This window comes from Oreochromis niloticus, linkage group LG15 (assembly GCF_001858045.2).
Source record: "Oreochromis niloticus isolate F11D_XX linkage group LG15, O_niloticus_UMD_NMBU, whole genome shotgun sequence".
Classification (NCBI taxonomy): Eukaryota; Metazoa; Chordata; class Actinopteri; order Cichliformes; family Cichlidae; genus Oreochromis; species Oreochromis niloticus.
In genome coordinates, this window is record NC_031980.2 from 25,805,920 (window position 1) to 25,827,471 (window position 21,552).

The following is a 21,552-nucleotide window of genomic DNA, read 5'->3' on the forward strand; positions in this document are numbered from 1 at the left end:
TCTCTTCCAAAAGAAGTCACATGATCACCTGTGCAGTCAGAGACGGTCGGATGACCTCAGAGTTCATCTGTCCGCTCTGCTTTTATTCACACATCAACTGATGTGTTTTCACTCCGCTGCTGCTGTGTTTCGTGTCAATAAAGCTTCTTCGAATATGAAAGACTCAAACTCCTCCCCCTCCACCTGAAACCAGCTGAGACAAGGACGAGCGAGGTGGGGGAGGGAGAAAGACACGGTAGGAGGAGAAAGAAGAGGAGCAGCAGAGAGAGAGAGTCAGTCCAAGGAGGAGAACAACAGCAGGAACCGACTCACCTGGACTTCGCAGCCAGGTGAGCATGTGTGTGTTTTGAGTTAAATTAACTGATTCTCTACAGGCTGCGTTATCTCGTTCTAGATAACGGCATCTGTCAAATACCAGCACTGTGGCTTAAAAGTTCTACAGTTCTTTACAGAACCCGCTTCTTAAGCTTGCATGAGGACCTTTACCTTAACTGTGAATAACTTGTTGGTATCAGCAGTCTGATTATGTATAAATATTTTGTTTCTGTAAATGATCCAGGTTTGGGTTCTCAGTAGAACTCTTATGAGACAGAAAACAGGAGGAGAACCCTCGCAAAGGTTCCTCATGGTACTATAACCCCCTGTAGTTCCGGGTGATTCTGTGTTCGTATAAAAGTGTTCTTTACAGAACCTTGGAAAGAAACCTGCAAAAAGAAGAACTCTGCAGAGACAGTTCAGGTGGAAAGTGTTCCACTCTGAAACTTTTACCTAAGAACAACCTTCACTCGACTCCGGGGTCTGTTTTGTTCTGCAGAGGCTCAGTCTGCTGGTTTGTTCTTATTCAGTCCTTATGCAGCTTTAAAGACTCAGAACACACATGTTAAATCAGACAATATTTGAATGGAGTTTGGTTGAAGCAAAGAAAAAATTCTGTTTAAAGTTTGGCCTCACACCTGACTCTGTGTGTTTGTGTGTGTGTGTCTGTCTGGTGGGGTAAACTGATCTTCATGAATGGTGGTTCGGTGTGGAAGTGTAACTGACCTGTGAACAGCTGTATGTGTCTCTGATGGTACACTTCCGACTCTGACTAAAAAAACACACTAACACACACACGGCCAATGAAGAACCATCAGTTAACCCAGTATGCAGGAAGCCAGAGGGGTTCGAACCTGGAAATTCATATCGTGAGGCAACCATGCTAACAGCTATAGTGTTTGGTTGCTCTTCGTTGTTGCTGAGGAGCTTCAGAGGTGAGTGGGTGTGAATCGGTGGAGATGTCTCAGTGTTTTCCTCCTGCTTTCACTGCAGACTTTGAAATATCCAGGCTTTTACACTTGGAGACAAACAACCACTCACACCTGTGGGCAGTCTAGAGTCACCAGTTAACCTAAACCAACTAACTGCATGTGTTTGGACTGTGGGAGGAAGCCGCTGTGAGGCTACAATGCTGGCCACGCAAAAGTAAAGAATCTAAAATAAAATACAAGAAAATAATGACAGTTATTAAAAACAGCTGAGTAGGATATATCTTTTAAAGATGTCCAAAAAGTGTTCAAAACCAACAACAGACTGTTACAGAAACTGGAAACACTGCAGGGATGTAAACAGCTTACTGTGTTTGTTGGGAGCAGTGATGGTTATAAAGTATTGAAACAAGTGCAAAAATACAGCTCATAAGGTGGAAACTGAGTTTCACGTTTTTAATGACCCTTAAAGTGAATCTGTACTGTGAGCGGCTTCATCCTGCAGCTCTGTGTCAGCTCGGTGAGGATCTTCAGGAAGAGTTCTTCAGGCTTCTTCTTTGGATGTTTCTGCCTTTTGTTCTATGTCAGGATGATCTCACACTGCTTCAATTATGGTGAGGTCCGGCTCTGGTAGAGTTCTGGTAGAGTTTAAAGAACTGCAGTGTGTTTGGATCACTCCCATGCTGAAAAAGGAAACTGCTGTCAGTCAGATGTTTCCAGATTTTCCTGCATGGTGGATCAGACTCTGTAATTCATCAGTTTATCAAAGATCTCCAACACCACTGACTGACCTGCAGATGAAACTATGACAGAGCCTCTACCGTATCCACAGATGGCTGCAGACTCTGTGAAAATGGTCAGGTACAAGGACTGAACACGAGTGAAAAAGCAGCCAAAGTCCAAAGAAAAACTTTGAAAGACTCAGAAGGCGGGATTCTTGCTCATTAGCACTAAAACGTCAAGGAAGCCAAAAAAGCAAAATATGAGGAAATGAGGGGCATGTCGACTTCTGCACAGTACAATAGTCAGTGCAGTTTAACTTTCTTTCATTCCAAATGGTAAAGGTTTATATCGTTTTGTTTGAGTTCATCATTTTTATGGTGCTGTTTAGATTTAATCTTCTTTATTTGCCTTTGTTTTATATTTAATATTTTTATCACTGCTTTTACAAATTAGTATGCTACATTTTATTTTCATTAAGGTTTTTCTGTTAATTTTATATTTCTTTTATTTTTGTTTATTTATTTTTTTCTTTTCTTTATATTAAATTTTATATACATAACATTATTTTTTTATTGTATTTTTGGTGTAGTTTAATTTCACTTTTTATGATTTGTTTTAATTATACTTTTTAAGTTTTAAAGAAATTTTATTTCATTGTTTTAGTTTATTTGAAATATTTTCTTAAATGTGTAAAACTTTTAATTTAACATTTTAATAATTTTTCTTTAGTTTGTTTTTATTTTTATTTATTTTAATTTCATAAATGAGTTGTGAGCATTAACATATACAAATTATACTTTTTAAAGAAGTCGGTAGCATTAAAGTTGTGCTCGAACATGCCTACATGGGTCACCTGACTTCTTGCTGTGATCTGTCATTGTTCCTGCAGCCACTGGGGGGCGCTGTCTCTGGTAAGCCTGCCTGTGCGTGGGGATGAGTGAAGTTTCAGTCAGACGAGGCGCCGTGGTGGAACTGTCTGGTCATGTAAAGACAGTTTCCTCAGGTATGTCAGCGAGCCGGCCACACCCTGAAAACACAGCTGCTAAAAACAGCTGGAATCAAACCAGCATCAACAAAGGCTTCGTTCACACATCTGCAAACAGCATTTTCCTCCAATTCAGGTTGAGGTGTGCACACAGAGAATATCACAGGGTTCAAAGGTCACGGGGATTCCCAGAAACAGTAAAACGGTAACTGCGCAAACATTCTGGACAGCTTACGAGGCCAAAGGTGAGCAGGAAACAGTCAGCTGACTCTCACTGGAGGTAAACTCATGAAGGAAGAAGAGATGCCGCTGAAAGCTGAAGCTGATTTTACCCATAAGACACCAGGATTCTTCTAACGCGTACATGGAGAAGCAGCAGCTGTTCGGGCTGGTGCAGAAATCAAAATGTTAATATTCACGGAGAGGTATTTACATTTTATAAATGGGATTACATCGATTGTTTTGAACCCTTTCATCAAACGCAGGATGAAAGCTTCCAGAAAGAGCAACCCCTATAGGAGAACATGTATTAGAATGTATTTAGTTTCTGTGGTGCTGCCCCTTGGGAGGCTGTGGGAAGATGGACAGTCCAAGCCAAGTGGGTCATGACAGAGCTCCACAGTGGAATAATGGGGAGTTTATATTCTCCATTTGTATTTTGCTTACGATGTGGCGGAGACCACACAGCTCTGGAGTCACCCCTCCCTTCTTTATACCTGCAGACAGTGTGTCTGTATCTCTCAGCCATCTTCAGGAAGTGTTCTCCAGACTTGTTGGAAGACAAACTTCTTCTGTGGATGCTTCAGTAATGCTGAGCCCAGGCTGGGTGGAGGCCGGTTCACTAACCTGACACAGTGACAACATCTGATTGGAGGAGTGCTCTGCTGCTATGGAAATGTTTAAATTAAATTGCAAGCTACACACACACACACACACACACACACACACACAGGTGAAACGCTGCCCCCGGGTGGTGAAAGCTTTACAAATATAGATGTGATGGCCTCCAGTTTAAATGTGCCCCTCTGTGAACAACAGCCACAGATAACAGTATGAATAAAGTTTTTTCTAAAGGTGCGTCACAGAATTTAAAACAGAAAACTATTCAGTTTTATTGATATATCACAAATTCATAACAACAGTATCTCAGGGTACTTTATATTGTAAGGTAAAGACCAATAATACAGATACAGAGAGCTCACCCCCTATGAGCAAGCACTTTGCAGACAGTGGGAAAGAAAAAATCCCTTTTAACAGGAAGAAACCTCCGGCAGAACCAGGCTCAGAGACGGACGGGGGACAGGACAAAGACATGCTGTGGAAGTGAGCCAGAGATTAATAACAAGTATGATTCAGTGCAGAGAGGTCTATAAACACATGGTGAGTTAAGAAGAAACACCCACTGCATCATGGGAATCCCCACGCAGCCTACACCTATTGCAGCATAACTAAGGGAGTATTCAGGGTCACCTGATCTAGCCCTAACTATATGCTTAGCAAAAAGGAAAGTTTGAAGCCTAATCTTAAAAGTAGAGATAGTGTCTGTCTCCTGAATTCAAACTGGAAGCTGGTTCCACAGAAGAGGGGCCTGAAGACTGAAGGATCTTCCTCCCATTCTACTTTTAAATACTCAAACAAGCCACCTGTACAGGTTGGTAAGCCCTGTCTGTGTATGTACTGGGTCAACCATTGGCTCCACCCCTTGCCTGAAACATAAACAGCTGGAAGGTGAAAGCTGATTAACAGCTCCTCCTCCTCCTGTTTGCTGAGAGGGTGCGGAGGAGGATGTGGAGCAATCTCATCCGGTCAGTCAGAGGAGGAGAATAGATGATGATGATGATATTTGATGAAGAGGAGGAGGAGCAGGCTCTGTGCCTCATCATCTCTCTTGTTCCCTTCAGGCTGAGGTGGAGTCATCTGATCAGCAGCAGACCGGACCCGGTTTTACCTGAGGTGGAGAGACACCAACTCACACACAGGTGAGACAGGTGTGTGTGTGTGTGTGTGTGTGTGTGTGTGTGTGTGTGTGTGTGTGTGTGTGTGGAGCGCTTTGGCTTTCAGACCATTTGTGGACGCTGTGCTCGGTCCTCACTGGTGTGATGTGTGATGAAGATGAAACTGGTGACACGTTTCAGTTGTTCATCCAGGTATGACGAAGGCTGCACACACACCCTGCTTATTCTTCAATTCAAACTTTATTAGCACAAATGTAAAAGAATGCATCAATGAAAACAAACGTGACATAAAATAATTTTTATAGTAGCAGAGTGTATTATTATTGCTGTTGTTTAATAATGATGATGCAATTTAACACAGTTAAACACTGAGTATGAATCCTTGTCCCCGGTTGGGAGTTTACATCCATAACACATAAATATAATTACCAGTAAAATTTAAAAAACTTAAAACCACAACAGTCTAAGAACCAAATCTACAATAAACACACACTAACCAGGAGAACAGAACTACAATGAATATATTTAAAGTGCATATAACTACCAAAAATAAACAAAGTTAATAAAACTGCTGCTGCTCTGACTTTCAGCTGGGCGTCATCACTGTGAGAGGTTTAATACGTGCCCATGCTCTGCTGTAACCAAGGTTACTGTTGAATTTCACTTCCCACAGCTCATTTCATTCAAATTCTTATTGTTTAATTTTATTTTAGTTCTTAACAGTTTTCATGCTCCATCCATCCATTCATCCACCCACCGACCAATCCACCCATCCATTCATCACCATCCACCCATCCATCAATCCATCCACCCACCCACCCACCCACCCACCAATCCATCCATCCATCCAACCATCCACCAATCCATCCATTCACCACCCACTAATCCATCCACCCATCATCATCATCCATCCATTCATCCACCCATCCATCCACCCACCAACCAATCTATCTATCTATCTATCTATCTATCTATCTATCTATCTATCTATCTATCTATCTATCTATCTATCTATCTATCTATCTATCTATCCATCCACTGACCAATCCACCCATTCATCCATCCATCCATCCATCCACCCACTGACCAATCCATCCATCCATCCATCCATCCACCACCCACCCATCCACCCACCCACCCACCAGCCAATCCGTCCACCCATCTATCCATCAATCCATACATCCATCACCCATTCCGCAGAGGGGACTCCACCCTTCCGTGGCCACTGAGTTGGAGATGCTAATTTTCATTCCAGCATCTTCACACTGAACTGTAAACTGCCCCATAATGAGCTCGAGGCGATAGCCTGTAGCAGAACAGACATCCTGAAGTCACCAAAGTCTCCACCTTCACCTCCATTCATTTACTGCACCAGAATTTCTGTCCATTAAGTTAATTCGTTCATTAGTCTTTTTAGTTATCAAGTTGTAGAGGGCATTCATCTGGATGAACATCTCAGAAGATCAGATTAGGTTTTGGAATAAAAACACCTGAACCAGAGTCATGTGGGAATCTGAGTTTCACCAGTACTTCATCAGTACTTCATCAGTGCTTCCCCAGTACTTCATCAGTACTTCCTGATACTTCTGTATTGACAAATTGTCCTTTTGGCTAGGTGTTCAGTGCAGAAAACTTTCATATTTTGTTTTGTTTTGTTGAAAAGGGTAGTCCTTCATTTATATTTCAACCTAAACTCTGAAACTCTCACATTAGATCACATCTTCTTAAGATATGACAATGATGTCACCAAACAGGATTTCTATTTTCCTTCTTGTCAGAGCTGGGCTACAGGAGGATGTTTGTGTGACTGCTTTAAATACTCTTAAAATCTTTATGTTCAGTAAATTTGAGCTTGGGATTGAAAACCAGTACTAAATACTAAAAACCATAAAATCTTTTTTTTATTCAGTAACTTGATTGTAAAGGGTTCTAGTGGACAAACACACAGAGACTTTTCTATAAGATGATTATGTCTCAGGCACAGAAGGACATCAAACTGCATCTGTCTGAATGTGCAGGTATGGTTTCTGCTGCCTCACCAGGTGATGTGGCAAAACATACATGACTGCCTAATGAGCATAGAGCTGGCAGCTGGCCAGCGACCGATGTCAAAACATCTATTTTGTTTCACAGGAAACATGTTTTGGTTTTGTTTTGGTTGTAGTTAATGATCATAACCTTGGCATGCAGGAACTAATCCACAGATCAGATTGCTGTGACACAAGAATCCAGATTAATGTTGGATTAACCTGAAAGCTGAGTCACATCAACACCAACGCTCTGATGACACAGACACCACAGTTTCGTGTAAAACAAAAGCACGACCCTAACCTCCCAGGCCATAACTCTGTGGCTTTTTTTCACTTTTAGATTATAAATTACAATCAACCAACCACTTTATTAGGTATAGCTTTCTAATTAACTGGTTGGAGATCCTTTTTCCTTCAGAGCTGCTTTGACTCTTCATGGTTCAGATTTACAAGCTCAACAGGCACCTGGTGTGGTCTTCTGCTGCTGTAGCCCATCTGCTTCAAGGTTCAGAGATGCTGTTCTGCAGTCCTTGATTGTAACAAGTGTTTATGTGACCTCCTGTTTTCTCTGTTCCAGACCTTCTCTGTAAACTCAGAGATGGTTGGTGGGAAAATCCCAGCAGGTTGGTGGATTCTGAAACAACTACGCTATATTCAAAGTGACTTAGGTCACCTTTCTTCATCATTCTGATGCTCAGTGTGAATGCCAGCAGGTTGTGTTGATCATGCCTAAATACCATGATGGTTGACGATGCATATGCACTAATAACGATCGTATGAACCCAGTGCCGTGGATGATGAGCGTATGCAAACTATACAGAGTCATGGGAGCAGACTTATAAGCAGTTGTTTTGAATGTGAAGTTCAGATGGATGGTAAATGTAAACCTTTAGTTCAGGTTTTTCTTACTAGCATGTGCTGAACATTTAAGCCTGGAACAGTTGCCCACCAAAATAAAAGCATGCTGTGTTTAGTAACGGTTACAGGAGCACTGGATTCATTCTAAACAACAAAGCCTGATTTAAAAATACAGACTGAGCTGATAATCACAGCTCCGAGCTGGTGGCCCGTGAGCGCCTCAGAAAATGTCAGTTTTTGTTGTTCTGAATAAAGTTTCAGCAAATCGAAGCTGCAGAGTGACTCAGAGTCAGTTTCAGGTCAGCGCCCTTTTACTCATGCAGCCAGGTGAGATTGCCACCTGGGCTGTTTGGTCGGTTTCTGAGAGGGAGGGTGAGGTCATGTGACTCTGCTCAGGTGACTCACCTGAGCAGGAAGAGGAGCTGTCAGTGCTCTGTCTCCCTGAGTGTGAATGTTTGTAAGATGTCCATCATGTCGGCGTCTGATTACCAGTATTGTTGTTGTTGTTTCCCTCAGCTCTCACTACCTGGCTGGTGCCACTGCATCTACGCCTCGGTACTGATGTTCCGGCGCAGGAAGAAGAAGCACAGGCTGGAGATCTCGGCGCCACAGGACTTCCAGCACCGCGTCCACACGTCTTTTGACGTCACCTCAGGATGCTACGTGGGGCTGCCACCGCAGTGGCAGAGCGTCATCGACACGCTGAAGAGGCCACGCCCCCTGGTAGACCCCTCCAGGATCACCAATGTTGAACTAGGACCCAAAAAGGTGGGATGGATCATTTCAATAATCTCTCAAGGCTGCTGTAAATGTAATGGACCTGTGTCTGATGATCAGGTACCGACGCCAGCACGATGGCGGATCAGTCGATTGTATCGATCGCGTATTTGCGTGCGCTGGTCCAAGCGGTGCGTCTCATTGAACATCAGAAAGCTGATGAAGAAGCTGATTTATTGATGAGCAGCAACATTAACGACAATCACAGCTTTCTGCGCAGATCAGAACCAATCCCAAGTACCTTCAGGAACTTTCCCAGAGTCTCGGGTCCTTCACAGTGACCAGTAGCGGTTTTAGATACGGGCGACACGGGCGGTTGCCCGGGGCGGCATCGTGATGGGGGCGGCATCACGGGCATCAGCAAAAAAAAAAAAAAAAGCTCGTACTCATGCTGCCCCGACGGCAGCCAGCGCATATTGGGAATGGCATAGGCACCGATCGGTTTTCTATCGCCCATTTGCGGAGAGTAAGGGCGCCCTCCGTTTGCGAGGTGCGTCTGCTGCTTGCGGCACAGGGAGGAGAGGGCGGGGCGGCGGGGGATTCTCTGGCTGGCTGGAGCAGCATCTAATAACCAACTCGCAAAATAAAACAAAATAAAAACAAAACAACAAACACGAAAACACCAGACATCATGATACAGACTTATAATTTGCACCGATGTTTTTTCGAAATTCTATACGCGAAAAGTGAGCGCGAGAGCCCTCGGTGCGCCTGCTCGCTGCTGAAGTCAAAGTAAACTTTATTGTCATCTCCGCTACATACAGTCCAGCATATAGAGAGACGAGACGACGAGGCTCCAGTTACAGCAGTGCAAATAAACGAACAATAAATATAGTAGAGTAAGAAAATAAATATACACTTTAGGACTCGGGGTAAAGGGATCAATAACAATTTAAAATTTATAATTTACAGTTTGAGGATTTAAAGTCTCACACATAACCCGTCGAAAGGGGAGGGGAGCCTGCTTCTTCCAAATAGAGCACATTTCATTCATAATGTTGTAAATCCAAGCCCATTATGTATTCATGATTTGAATCCTGGGTTGTGTGAAATCTCAGAAATGCACCCTAGACAAAGTTAATCTGTGAACTAAGGTGTAGGTCTGTTAGGTTATGTTGTGGTGATCCTCTGGTTGAGGGATGGGTGTTCATACTGGAGTGCAAAATTAAAACCAATGGAAGATGGACAAGAAAAGTTCAAAGCCATCAGGTGCTCAGTTTAGAAAAAAGAGAAAAGAAGAGGAGGAGAAACGAACAAAAGATACAGGTAAGCAGATGTGTCATTGGATAATGGCAGGTCATCCTGAAACAATCAGAATCAGAATACTTTATTAATCCCTAAGGAAACAATGTGGGTTACAGTTGCTCCAAGAAGAAATGGTAAAAATAGTAACAGTAACAGACTAAACTCCAAACAATACATTATGTTACAGATTTTAATATCAATTAGTCATTGTCAATTGTTGATTTGTCCTGTTCTCATTGTATGACGAATTATGATGGCTGTTTGGTAGAGAGAGTGTTCGCCCAGGGCGCCAAACAGGCTAGGACCGCCACTGTCCTCGGGCATCGGTTTAGCTCAGTGGGATGAGCAGGAGACCATATCCCATATGGCTGACAGCGAATGGCATTTAAAACAAAGGAATCTGAATCTTTCAGCTGCACCACAAACACAAACTGTAAATCTGAGAATAAACTTCCTGATTCCTTCTGTCTGCAGCAGCAGTCTGAAACAAGGTGTTTAATCTTTAGTTTAATTTGATTAGTACCAACTCAAAACTCTGCAGTACTTGGAGTTTTTTTTCTTCTTTAATATTGTAGCTGTAGTTTATCACCGAGTACTCATGTATTATATACCTGTATCACCCGCAGTTTACGCTAAGCTTACCTGGTAAACTAATAAAACTAATGTAAACATGAAATCGTCAGTCATTGTTTTTGTTCTCTGGTGGATAAAACTTCTTGTTAAAATGATGCTGATGCATACATGTAAACATGAATACATAAACAGGCGAGCAACTGTGTACTCACCCATCCCATTTTAAAGGGTTTAAAGGGCAGGCTCACAACATCACCGTCTCATCTGTTTATTTAGTTGATTATTAAACATTGATTTTAAATGGCATTTCATATTTTCAAACCAAAAATACTACTACTGCTGCTACTAGTAATACTACTACTACTACTACTACTACTAATAATAATAATAATAATAATATGAAAAGTTGAAAAATGCTTCAGCAGATGATTTTGGTAGAAATCATCGTTTTTTATGTATCCAAACAATAATTTTTATTTGTTTTTCTCTTGGCGATCACCTCAGGTATCTTACAGATTTAAGGGTCATGGTATTATTAATATTATTATTATCATTATTATTATTATAATCATTATTATTTGTAATAGTAGTAGTAGTAGTAGTAGTAGTAGTGGCAGCAGCAGCAGTACTAGTAGCTGTAGTATAGTGCTCAGAGTTCAGGATGAGTTCTCTGTCCTGCCACCAAGAGAGTTTCGGATGATGTGAGAGTACCAAGAAGGTGTTTGTGTATCTGGACTGAGGAAAGAGGACGAGGAGACTAGGTGGTGGAATAAGGAAGTACAGAAGGTATTCAAAAGAAGATATTAGCAAAGTAAAAGGGGGAGAGTCAGAGAGATGAAGGAAGTAGGCAGATGTACAGCAAAGAGAAAAAAGAATGGGCTTATAGTGAGCTGTACGTAAGGAGGACAGAGTGAGTAAGAGCAGAAATGTGCTAACGACTGAAGGACAGATGGACAGTTAGTGAGGACCTCAGGAAGTGCAGAAAATTAGTAAGGAGGAAGCGAAGGCAGTGATGAAGAGTGGAAAGGAGGTTGGTCCAAATGACGCACCTGTGCAGGTATGGGGAGGTCTAGGAGAGGGCGGTGGGTGGTGAGAGGATGATGAAAATGAAGAACAAATCTACCGGGTCTGAGAACATGGTGATGTGCAGTACAGAGGGATGAAGCTGATGATACCATGAAGACACAGGAACGAGGTGTCCAAGGTTAAATCGATAGGTGAACAAGCAGCAGTGTGCATTCATGCTGAGGAAGAGCTCTGCACATGTGATGTTTGCTCTGAGAGGGTCGATGGAGAAGGTCAGGAGGAGCTTCACTGAGTCTTTGTGGATCAGGGAAAGCAGATGATTGGCTGCTAAGAGAGGACATGTGGTCCTGTGAGGAAGTCTGTGAGGGTAGTGCAGCGGTGCGGTGGTGCTCTGAGCCTTTGGAGTTACTTTGATTTGTTTTGGTTTCTTCTGCAGACCATCATTCGCGGCAGCTTCATCGGCCATGGAGACTACATCAGTCATGTGATCTCTGAGATGACTCGTCTGTCCGTCAGCAGTTCCAATTCTCTGCGCCGGAGCAGTCCGTCGGCACGGAAACGTGCCCGATCGATGGGCCGGCTGGGAGAACTGGCCGAGGACGAGTCGTACCAGTATGAGGAGCTAAGTCGCCGTGGCGGGAGTGTGAAAAGTGGTGGGAGCTCTACCTACTGGCAGGACCGGATACGACAGGTGCGCAGTGACAGCAGCAGCCCCAAACTGAACGGGGCCCTGCAGAGAGCCAAGTCTACCTGCCAGGTGGATTCCTCGTCTGAAACCACACCCCTTAAACTAGACAAACCTCAGAGGACAGGTGAACCAAGTGGACTGTACGCCCGCAGTGAGGGGGCGGAACTAAGAAATAGGACAGCTTCCTACACTGTGGAGACTGATAGGCACCAGGTGAGGCTAAGACCAGCTGTGGGTCACCTGCCTGACCTGCTGTTCTCATCCAGAGAAAATTCAAGAAGACCGCATTCGTCCTATGACCTCCAGGTGAGACTCAGTGTTTGGATCACTTCCACTATTTTAACAAATTCATTAGAATGAGTCTGCTGAGGACAGACCAAACCATGTGAAGCTACACGGGCTAGCATCAACACATCTGATTAGAACAAGTATAGGAAATGGCTCGATACAAAATGCAGATATATTACCTTAGGATAAATACAGACTATAGAAATGTAAACAGCTAGCCTAGCCTGACCTGAACAGGAAAAAACTGCTAGCACAGAGTAGCATAGAAAGGGGAAACACCTGAAGCTTTAACTCAGTGTCTCTTTTTTTTCTCCATCAGCTGGCCTCACCCTCCTCCCGTCTCCTGCCCCCTCCTAACAGCACCAGCAGTCCCATCATCACAGGTAGAGCTGTATTTCAGAGGCTGCCTCGCCCATCCTCTGCCTTGAATGCTCCTATCAAATCTCCAAACCTAACAACTGAGGACAGCCCCTCCCAGCCCCGCCCTCCCCCAACCGGCTCCCCAGGTCACGCAGTTGCCTCCAACCAGCAGGCGGGGTCCGACGGCGGTCCTCCAAAGGTGACCCATGAGCAGTTCAAGGAGGCACTGCAGATGGTGGTGGACCCTGGCGACCCGAGGATGACTTTGGAGAACTTTGTGAAGATTGGAGAGGGGTCCACAGGCGTGGTTTGCATCGCCCGGGAAAAGTACAGTGGGCGACAGGTGGCTGTGAAGATGATGGACCTCAGGAAGCAGCAACGGCGAGAGCTGCTCTTTAATGAGGTACAGGTGTGGTGAGGTGGGCGAAGATCTACCTGTTTGCAGTTCGACTGATCTTCATTTCATATGTCTCAGGTGGTGATCATGAGGGACTACCGGCACCAGAATGTGGTGGAGATGTACCGTAGCGCTCTAGTGGAGGATGAGCTGTGGGTCATCATGGAGTACCTGCAAGGTGGCGCTCTAACCCACATCGTCAGTGAGACCAGGTGAGCTGGAAGTCTCTCAGGTGTGTCATCTGGGAGATGTTCTCTGTGTTCATGGGGCGATCGTGGCTCAAGAGTTGGGAGTTCGTCTTGTAATTGGAAGGATGCTGGTTCGAGCCCCGGCTCCGACAGTCTCGGTCGTTGTGTCCTTGGGCAAGACACTTTACCCGTTGCCTACTAGTGGTGGTCAGAGGGCCCGGTGGCGCCAGTGTCCGGCAGCCTTGCCTCTGTCAGTGTGCCTCAGGGCAGCTGTGACTACAATGTAGCTTGCCATCACCAGTGTGTGAATGGGTGGATGACTGAATCCACCCCTTGGTCCATAGGGACTAAGTAAAGCGCTGTACAAATACAGGCCATTTACCATGATGTTTCTTTGTGTTTCAGGTTGAACGAGGAGCAGATAGCGACGGTCTGTGAGGGGGTCCTGCAGGCGCTGTCTTACCTGCACTCTCAGGGCGTGATCCACCGAGACATCAAGAGCGACTCCATCCTGCTCACCCTGGATGGGAGGGTAACACCCTTCTTCTTCGTGACAGATCTTTGACATCGTTCATTTACAGAACCCTGAAGTCTTTTACTTCTTAAAAATTAAACCTGGATTATCAACTGATACAGAGAATTCACACAAACTTGTGTTTATCACATAATGAGTACCCTAAATCCAAAAATGCCTAATGAGGACCATCTCTATCTTTTTAAAGTTTGACATTGACATTACAGTTTCTAAAATATTATAAATTATAAATACTAAAAAATACTAAAATAATTAAAGACTATTTATAATCTCAAAGACAGACATGTACCAATATATGTCTGTCTTTGTCTGATTGATAAGAGGTTTCTAATAATTTTCATTAGAGTTTGTATGACTGCCAGTACTACTTTACAGTAAAGAAAACAACTCCTGCTGGTCACCAGGATCAGGCATCTTTTTTCTTTATTTAGGTTATTAGCTAGTCAAAACTCAAATGCCAACAAACTCAATAAACTGATCTGCAAGGCCAGTAAAATGTGTTATCCAAGTTAAAATGGCCATGAAACATTACATTATAAAAGCCAGTCTAAATCATGAAGCCCTGATGTCAACTGTCATTGATGTAACTGTGAAGCTGGATTCAAGCTGGAAGTTAAAATTTTTTAGAACATGTTCAGAGTCTAAGGGTCATTTTTGTGCAGTCCCTGGCTTCAACAATGAGTTTATGTTAAAAACAGTGATATACTGTCCATTTTCACTCTCTGTGTTATCAGCAGTCAGTGGTTCTTTGTTGTTTGGCTAGCTGCAATGAAATAGGAAATCCACTTGTTAGTTGTCAGAGGTTGCAGAACACTTTATTAATAAGGACAGGGTGGAGGAGAACCTGTTTAAGTTACCAGATGGACAATCTGGAGTCCGACACTCGTCTCGTTTCCTCGTCTGGACAGGTGTACCGCGCTGTGCAATCAGCTGGCGTCAGCACAAAACTGCTGACTGATTTTCAGTTTCAGCGTCCTTATTTTCCTCTGAGTTATCAGTTCTGTCACTAGTTAGCTAACATAAACTAATGTGAGTCTATTAGCTGCAACCAACCTAGTGACATCATATTCTGTACTGACAGAAGATGGCGCTAAACACATTCTAAAGTTAAACATGTATACCTTAAATCCAGCTTCACAGATAGTTACATTTGGCAGTATATGAGAGCAGGGCTCAGTGGTGTACATTATACATGTGGTGTTTCATGTCCACTTAAAGGACAGTGCTGGAAAACACCTCCCAGCCAATCCATGATGCACTAGCCAGTCACAGTAGCATCCTCGGTGAGAGACTGAGTTTACCCACAATGCACCACTGAATGACACAGGTAATCATTCCTGCCTGTGGATATCTCTGTACAACTCCTCCATCTAAAGCACCGTACACAGTCCAATACCTGCACACCTTAAATACCTGCACACCCTCTGCAGAGAAAATAACCGCCAGTATGAGGGACACCTCAACTTGAACTCTATCTATATTTAATTTTGTGTATATTAGAGCTATTTGGTAATATAATATTTTGCATTATTTCATGACCTTTAACTTGTTAGTTTTGTCCTTGCTGTCTTGGAGAAACTGTGACCACATCATTTCCTCTGGGATTAATAAAGTATTCAGATCCTGATAACAGTGACTAATCAAGCCTCAGTCAGATATGACTGAAATACTGCTGAGTATCGGTCACACAAACAGCTGGAAAATGATTCTCAGAGGTTTTCTGTTAGTAAATCTATGAAATTCCTTCTTGGGTCCTGCTGCAGATCAAACTGTCCGACTTTGGTTTCTGCGCTCAGATCAGCAAAGAAGTCCCAAAGAGAAAGTCTCTGGTCGGGACCCCATACTGGATGGCTCCTGAGGTGATCGCCAAAACGCCGTATGGCACCGAGGTAAAGACGAGCACATGAGGGATGTTCCTGCCAAATAATTTAATGAGTCGATTAAACCGGTGGAAAAAAGCTGGATAAGTCTTAGGATAAGTCTTAGAGTTAAACAAAAGTCCAAACGTCAGTTTGAACAAGGTTAAACAAATATCACATTTATATTTACAGCAACTGATACTCACAGTTCTCATTAACCAATCACAGTTTCACATGAAAACTAAAAAAAAAAACCATCAAATAGTTAAGTTTCCAGGTCTTATTTCAAATTAAAATGGTAAAAAAATGGCCTGTATTTGTATAGCGCTTTACTTAGTCCCTATGGACTCCAAAGCGCTTTACACTACATTCAGTCATCCACCCATTCACACGCACAAATTGAAAGCATGCCTTTGAGGTCTGACCATTTCCTGTTTTCAGGTGGACATCTGGTCTCTGGGAATCATGGTGGTGGAGATGGTTGATGGAGAGCCACCGTATTTCAGTGACACACCCATCACTGCAATGAAGAAGCTGCGAGACGAAACAGCGCCAAGCGTCAAGAACGTCCAGCGGGTCAGACACACACACTTAGTTTTATTTTTATATGGAGTGAGGACCCGAGGCCTGAACATGCTTTGAGGACCAACAAACATACATATAAGGGTCCTTCTAAATTTTATCTTTTCATGTAAGTTAAATCTGAAAACACAAAATCAGATTTTTTCTGAACATCAGTTACAAAAATGCTAACATGCTAACCAGCTAGCTGATGGTCGTGGGCCCAGATTAGTTGTAGCATTTGATGATGATGTAATCATTCATCCTGACAGTCGCTGATGATGTCACTGTGTTTGTGTCCAGGTGTCTCCCGTGTTGAAGGACTTCCTGGGCTGCATGTTGACCCGCGACACGCTGCAGAGGAGCAGCGCCACCGACCTGCTGGAGCACCCGTTCATGCTGCAGGCTGGCTCAACGCGCTGCCTCGTTCCTCTGGTGGAGCAGCACCGCAAACGCATGTCACTCTGCTGAACACCCGAGACCTATCTGAAGAGGTTCGCCCGAACCCAACCCTGATTCCTCCGAAGACATCTGAGACTCAGCTGGGAGACTCTTATTGTGGCTCGGTTGCGCATCAGCTCATCTCTGCTTGGCCAGACTTGCTGAACAGCTGTTGGTGCTGCTCTGGGGCGAGTGTTTTTAAAATGGAGAATTTAAACTTTAGAACATTTCAGGCTCCTACATGTTTTCAAAGATCCTAGTTTATACAGCATTTCAGTAATTTTACAGCTGACGTCAAACCTTTAAAACACAGATCAATAATAATGATCAGCTCAGAGCTGTGGGTGCAGAACAGCTTCAAACAAACGAGTGAAAACGTTTCGTTTCAGCAGAGCCAGAGATGATCCTCTGGCTACAAGAAGTTTCTCTCTGTATCAGAGCCAATAAACAACCAATAAATTGATCAATGCTGCCCAGCAGAGATCAGCAGAGGGTCAGCTCTGGATTTAAAGCTCTTCATCGGGAAAATGTTTTACCCCGTGAGGTTGATGATGATGAGCTCTTCCTCCCGTCGATCGGTTTATTTTGAAGCTTTGCACAGTTTCAATGTGACTTTGCACAAAAGATGCAGATTAAATCTTTTTATTTAACCTTTCTGTCTTTTCCCGTTTGTCTCTTTGTTGAGTCCTATAAATATTTTTAATAAATGGAAAAATGGATCCTGACACAGAGAAAACACCATCACAGCCAAACGTCTGGCTGCTCCCTCACAAAGTCCAAACTTGACCTGTTACTGACGTTAACTCTTTAGGTGGGAAATCTAGATGATTTCTAAATTTAAAACGGGGACATGACATGCGTGTTAATCCAGTTACGTTAAAACATCATAACAAGAATCAAAATGAGAAAATTACAAAGATTGTTGCTTTAATTCAAAAAAACACAAAGTTGTTTTTTTTTAAATAACAGCTCATCACTGTTTTGCTTTGAGTGGTTTAATTCAGCTTTTTTATTACTAAAAACGAAATAAAGTCCAAGATTTTTATTTTAACAACAGCCAAGTCTTAAAAATTCCTCTTTTTCCAAACAGATTTCAGTTTAACAGGCAAACAGCCACAGAGTCCTGAAATACTTCCCAGCAGCTCGAGCCTGGCGCCCTGCTCTCAGGTTTTAGAACCTTTTGACATGCTCCTCATGAGGGCATAAGAGATGTCAGATGCCACTCAGCTTCCTCAATGATTAGCTCCTGTCCAAAGACAAAAGTCTGCACTCATTGATTTACAGGTGTGTGTCTCAGCTCAGAGACCTGCAGGACCCCAACCAGCTCTGAGAGAACAGCCTATCAGATCATCCACACACGTGTGTGTGTGTGTGTGTCTGTATGTGTATCACGCTGCTTTCTTCACTTCAACTGTTTCTTTTTAAATTCTGGTTGTTTCTTTTTGTCGACACTAACTTTAATATATTTCATGAGGCCAGTTTAATATCTTCACACTTTCAGGTGTGTGACAGCTGTGGGCAGGTGTTGTATACGCAGGTAATCACAGGTAGAAGATGATCCTGGTCTCTAAATGCAGGTGCTGGTTTCTGCTCCTCAGATTGAGCCTTGGGCCTTAAAATGCAGTTCTGAATATTCACGTGCAAACCTGCTGCACTGATGACGTTCTCAGAGATGCTGAATCATAATTAAAAGGCCACAGACTATGTGGTAAGTTCTGTACCTAAAACTTAAAATCCGAGTCTTTGGAGTTTAACGTTTTATCACTTTTAGACAAATAAAAGTTAGAAATGTTCAGATTTGATTAAAAGCATCCAAAGTTTATATGCTCAGTGGCTGAAAGCGGTTTTAACTGGCTTCATTTTTCAGCACTGGGTTTTCAGTCGATACTGACTGCGTCTCAAACTGTTTTCATTTTTATTCTTCCTCTTTGAGCTGAAACTGGATTTAAATATCATGAACGCTGCTCAGAGTCTCAGTGTTCCAGTTTCACCTACACACATACATTCAAACAACCTTTGTAAAACATTTAAAGCCCTTGTCTCTTCCTCCAGTGTGAGTTTTGTCCTTTACAACCCTCTGTAGCTCTGAAACAAACTAGGTTTCAGGACCTCACTTTGGGAAAAACAAGTCGGATATGATTCCTGTTGGATTTCCTCTGGTTCAGAAGTTTCAGAAGGATTATTAATCTGTTCATTTTAAAGATCACTGAGGTTCAGAGCAATTCCTTGTGCTGCTGCCAGCCGGCTGTTCATCCTCGTGCTGCAGATAAAAACTGATTCCAGAGTCTTGGGTTTCTATTTGGAGGCCGAGGAGCCTCGACTGCCACAGATAAAGAGACGCAGACACTCGAGCCCATCACAGCTCGCTTGCATATCACAGATTAACGCGACCCGAGTCCAGAGGTTAAAGCAGCTGAAGGACTTGGGCTCAGTTCATGTTCAGTCACACTGAAGTTGCGTTTCTCAGTTTCACTCTCAGCTCTGATTGCTGCTGTTCAGGAAACACGAAGACTTTTGTAATTATTCGGTGTGTCACACTAACAGCATCGAGGTGATGTTCAGATCTTTAAGCTGCTCTGAATGGACACATAACAGTCCCATCATAATCCCTGCAAAGCATGATGGGAAATGTGGGCTAAGTGGACCTATATGAGCTCAGTTCACTGAAGATTTAAGTTGTGAAGGTTTTTGATATTTTTTATCTGATCAGACTGAACTGATGAGACATCCTGAGACTTTAAATGACTTTAAATGTTAAGTTATTAATTTTGTGCATTTCTGTAATTTTATGTTTCTCATGTATCTCCTCCACGGATGATGAAATTAAGATGATTAATTTCAAAAGAGTTTGCATGTTTGCATGTTCTCTCTGGGTTTGCGTGAGTTCTCTCAGGTCCTCCCACAGTCCAAACACACGCAGTTTCTAAATTTCCCACAGGTGTGAATGTGAGTGTGAATGGTTGTCCTGTAACAGACTGGCGACCTGTCCAGGGCGTACCCCACCTCTTGCACTAAGACAGCTGGGATAGACTCCAGCCTCCCCGACAGTGGCGGTCCTAGCCTGTTTGGTGCCCTGGGCGAACACTCCCTCCGGTGCCCCCACCACCCACCCACACACACACACACACACACACACACACACACACACGACATATTATGGATTGTACATTAACATAAAACTTGTTGGAACCATACTGAATTTCACCAGAGAAACACACACATACATGAAGAGAGAGTGTATGCATAGTATGCAAACGACTACCAAACAGCCATTATAATTCGTCATATAATGACAACAGGACAAATCAAGAACTGACACTGACTAATTAATATTGTGCTGAACACACACTCTTTTCTACTCTGGAATATTCTCATCAATCTTCTTAATATTTATTTATAATCCCCTCTGTTAATCCTTGATATTTATAAATTAGTGATCTGTATATATTAGTGCTATTTCTTAAATGTGTAAAATCTGTAACATAATGTATTGTTTGGAGTTTAGTCTGTTACTGTTACTATTTTTACCATTTCTTCTTGGAGCAACTGTAACCCACATCATTTCCTTAGGGATTAATAAAGCATTCTGATTCTGATTGTTTCAGGATGACCTGCCATTATCCAATGACACATCTGCTTACCTGTATCTCCTCCTCTTCTTTTCTCTTTTTTCTAAACTGAGGACCTGATGGCTTTGAACTTTTCTTGTCCATCTTCCATTGGTTATAATTTTGCACTCCAGTATGAACACCCATCCTCCAACCCGAGGATCACCACAACATAACCTAATAGACCTGCACCTTAGTTCATAGATTCACTTTGTCTAAGGTGTATTTCTGGGATTTCACACAACCCAGGATTCAAATCATGAATCCATAATGGGCTTAGATTTATAACATTATGATTATTATTATGCTCTATTTGGAAGCCTCCCTCCCCTTTTGACGGGTTGTGTGTGAGACTTTAACTCATCAAACTGTAAATTATAAATTTTAAATTGTTTTTGATCCCTTTACCCCTGGTCCTAAAGTGTATATGTATTTTCTTACTCTTCTTACATATATTGTTTGTTTACTTGCACTGCTGTAACTGGAGCCTCGTTGTCTCGTCTCGCTAGCGGAGATAATAATAAAGTTTACTTTGACTTCAGCAGTGAGCAGGCACACCGAGGACTCTCGTGCTCACTTTTCGCGTATAGAATTTCGAAAAAACATCGGTGCAAATTATAAGCCTATATTATAATGTCTGGTAGTTGGTTTGTTTTTATTTTGTTTTATTTTGCGAGTTGGTTATTAGATGCTGCTCCAGCCAGCCAGAGAATCCCCTGCCGCCCCGCCCTCTCCTCCTTGTGCCGCAAGCAGCAGGCGCACCTCGCAAACGGAGGCTGCCCTTACTCTCCACAACTGGGCGATAGAAAACCGATCGGCCTATGCCATTCCCAATATGCGCTGGCTGATGTCGGGGCAGCATGAGTACGAGCCTTTTTTTTTTTTCTTTTTTTTTTTGCCAATGCCCGTGATGCCACCCCCCACCACGATGCCGCCCCGGGCAACCGCCCGTGTTGCCTGTATCAAAAACCGCTACTGCTCCCCGAAACCCTGAACTAGAATTAATGGATGGAGGAAAACAGTTAAAAATTCCTGCTTCATTCTGTTGGCACATTAGAGTGGATTTTATATAAATCACATCACAAAAGACAGCAGTAATATCATCAAGTGAACTAATCCATAATTTTTTGTTCTGTATTTTTTTTTTAATTAATTAACATTAAAACAGGAAAATCTGCACACATGTGGAGAGAGTCTGCACCAGCAGTGAA

General features: G+C 43.0%; 1 protein-coding gene across 4 annotated transcripts; it reads left to right on the forward strand.

The window, feature by feature from the left end:
• pak6b (p21 protein (Cdc42/Rac)-activated kinase 6b) lies at window positions 1–17,387 on the forward strand. 4 transcript variants are annotated; one of them, XM_005452504.4, is made up of 11 exons: window positions 1–329; window positions 2,857–2,970; window positions 4,854–4,931; window positions 8,312–8,563; window positions 11,853–12,410; window positions 12,712–13,155; window positions 13,228–13,361; window positions 13,743–13,869; window positions 15,636–15,761; window positions 16,173–16,307; window positions 16,596–17,387. In XM_005452504.4, exons 4-11 carry the CDS (start codon window positions 8,357–8,359, stop codon window positions 16,761–16,763), a joined length of 1,899 nt encoding a protein of 632 aa, XP_005452561.1. In that variant the 5' UTR covers window positions 1–329; window positions 2,857–2,970; window positions 4,854–4,931; window positions 8,312–8,356; the 3' UTR covers window positions 16,764–17,387. The 4 variants fall into 4 exon arrangements, with proteins under 4 accessions (XP_005452561.1, XP_019201112.1, XP_013127719.2 ...); XM_019345567.2 differs by lacking the exon at window positions 2,857–2,970; XM_013272265.3 differs by lacking the exons at window positions 1–329; window positions 2,857–2,970; window positions 4,854–4,931 and adding an exon at window positions 4,989–5,099 and having other exon boundaries at window positions 15,669–15,761.
• The last annotated feature ends 4,165 nt before the right edge of the window (window positions 17,388–21,552 follow it).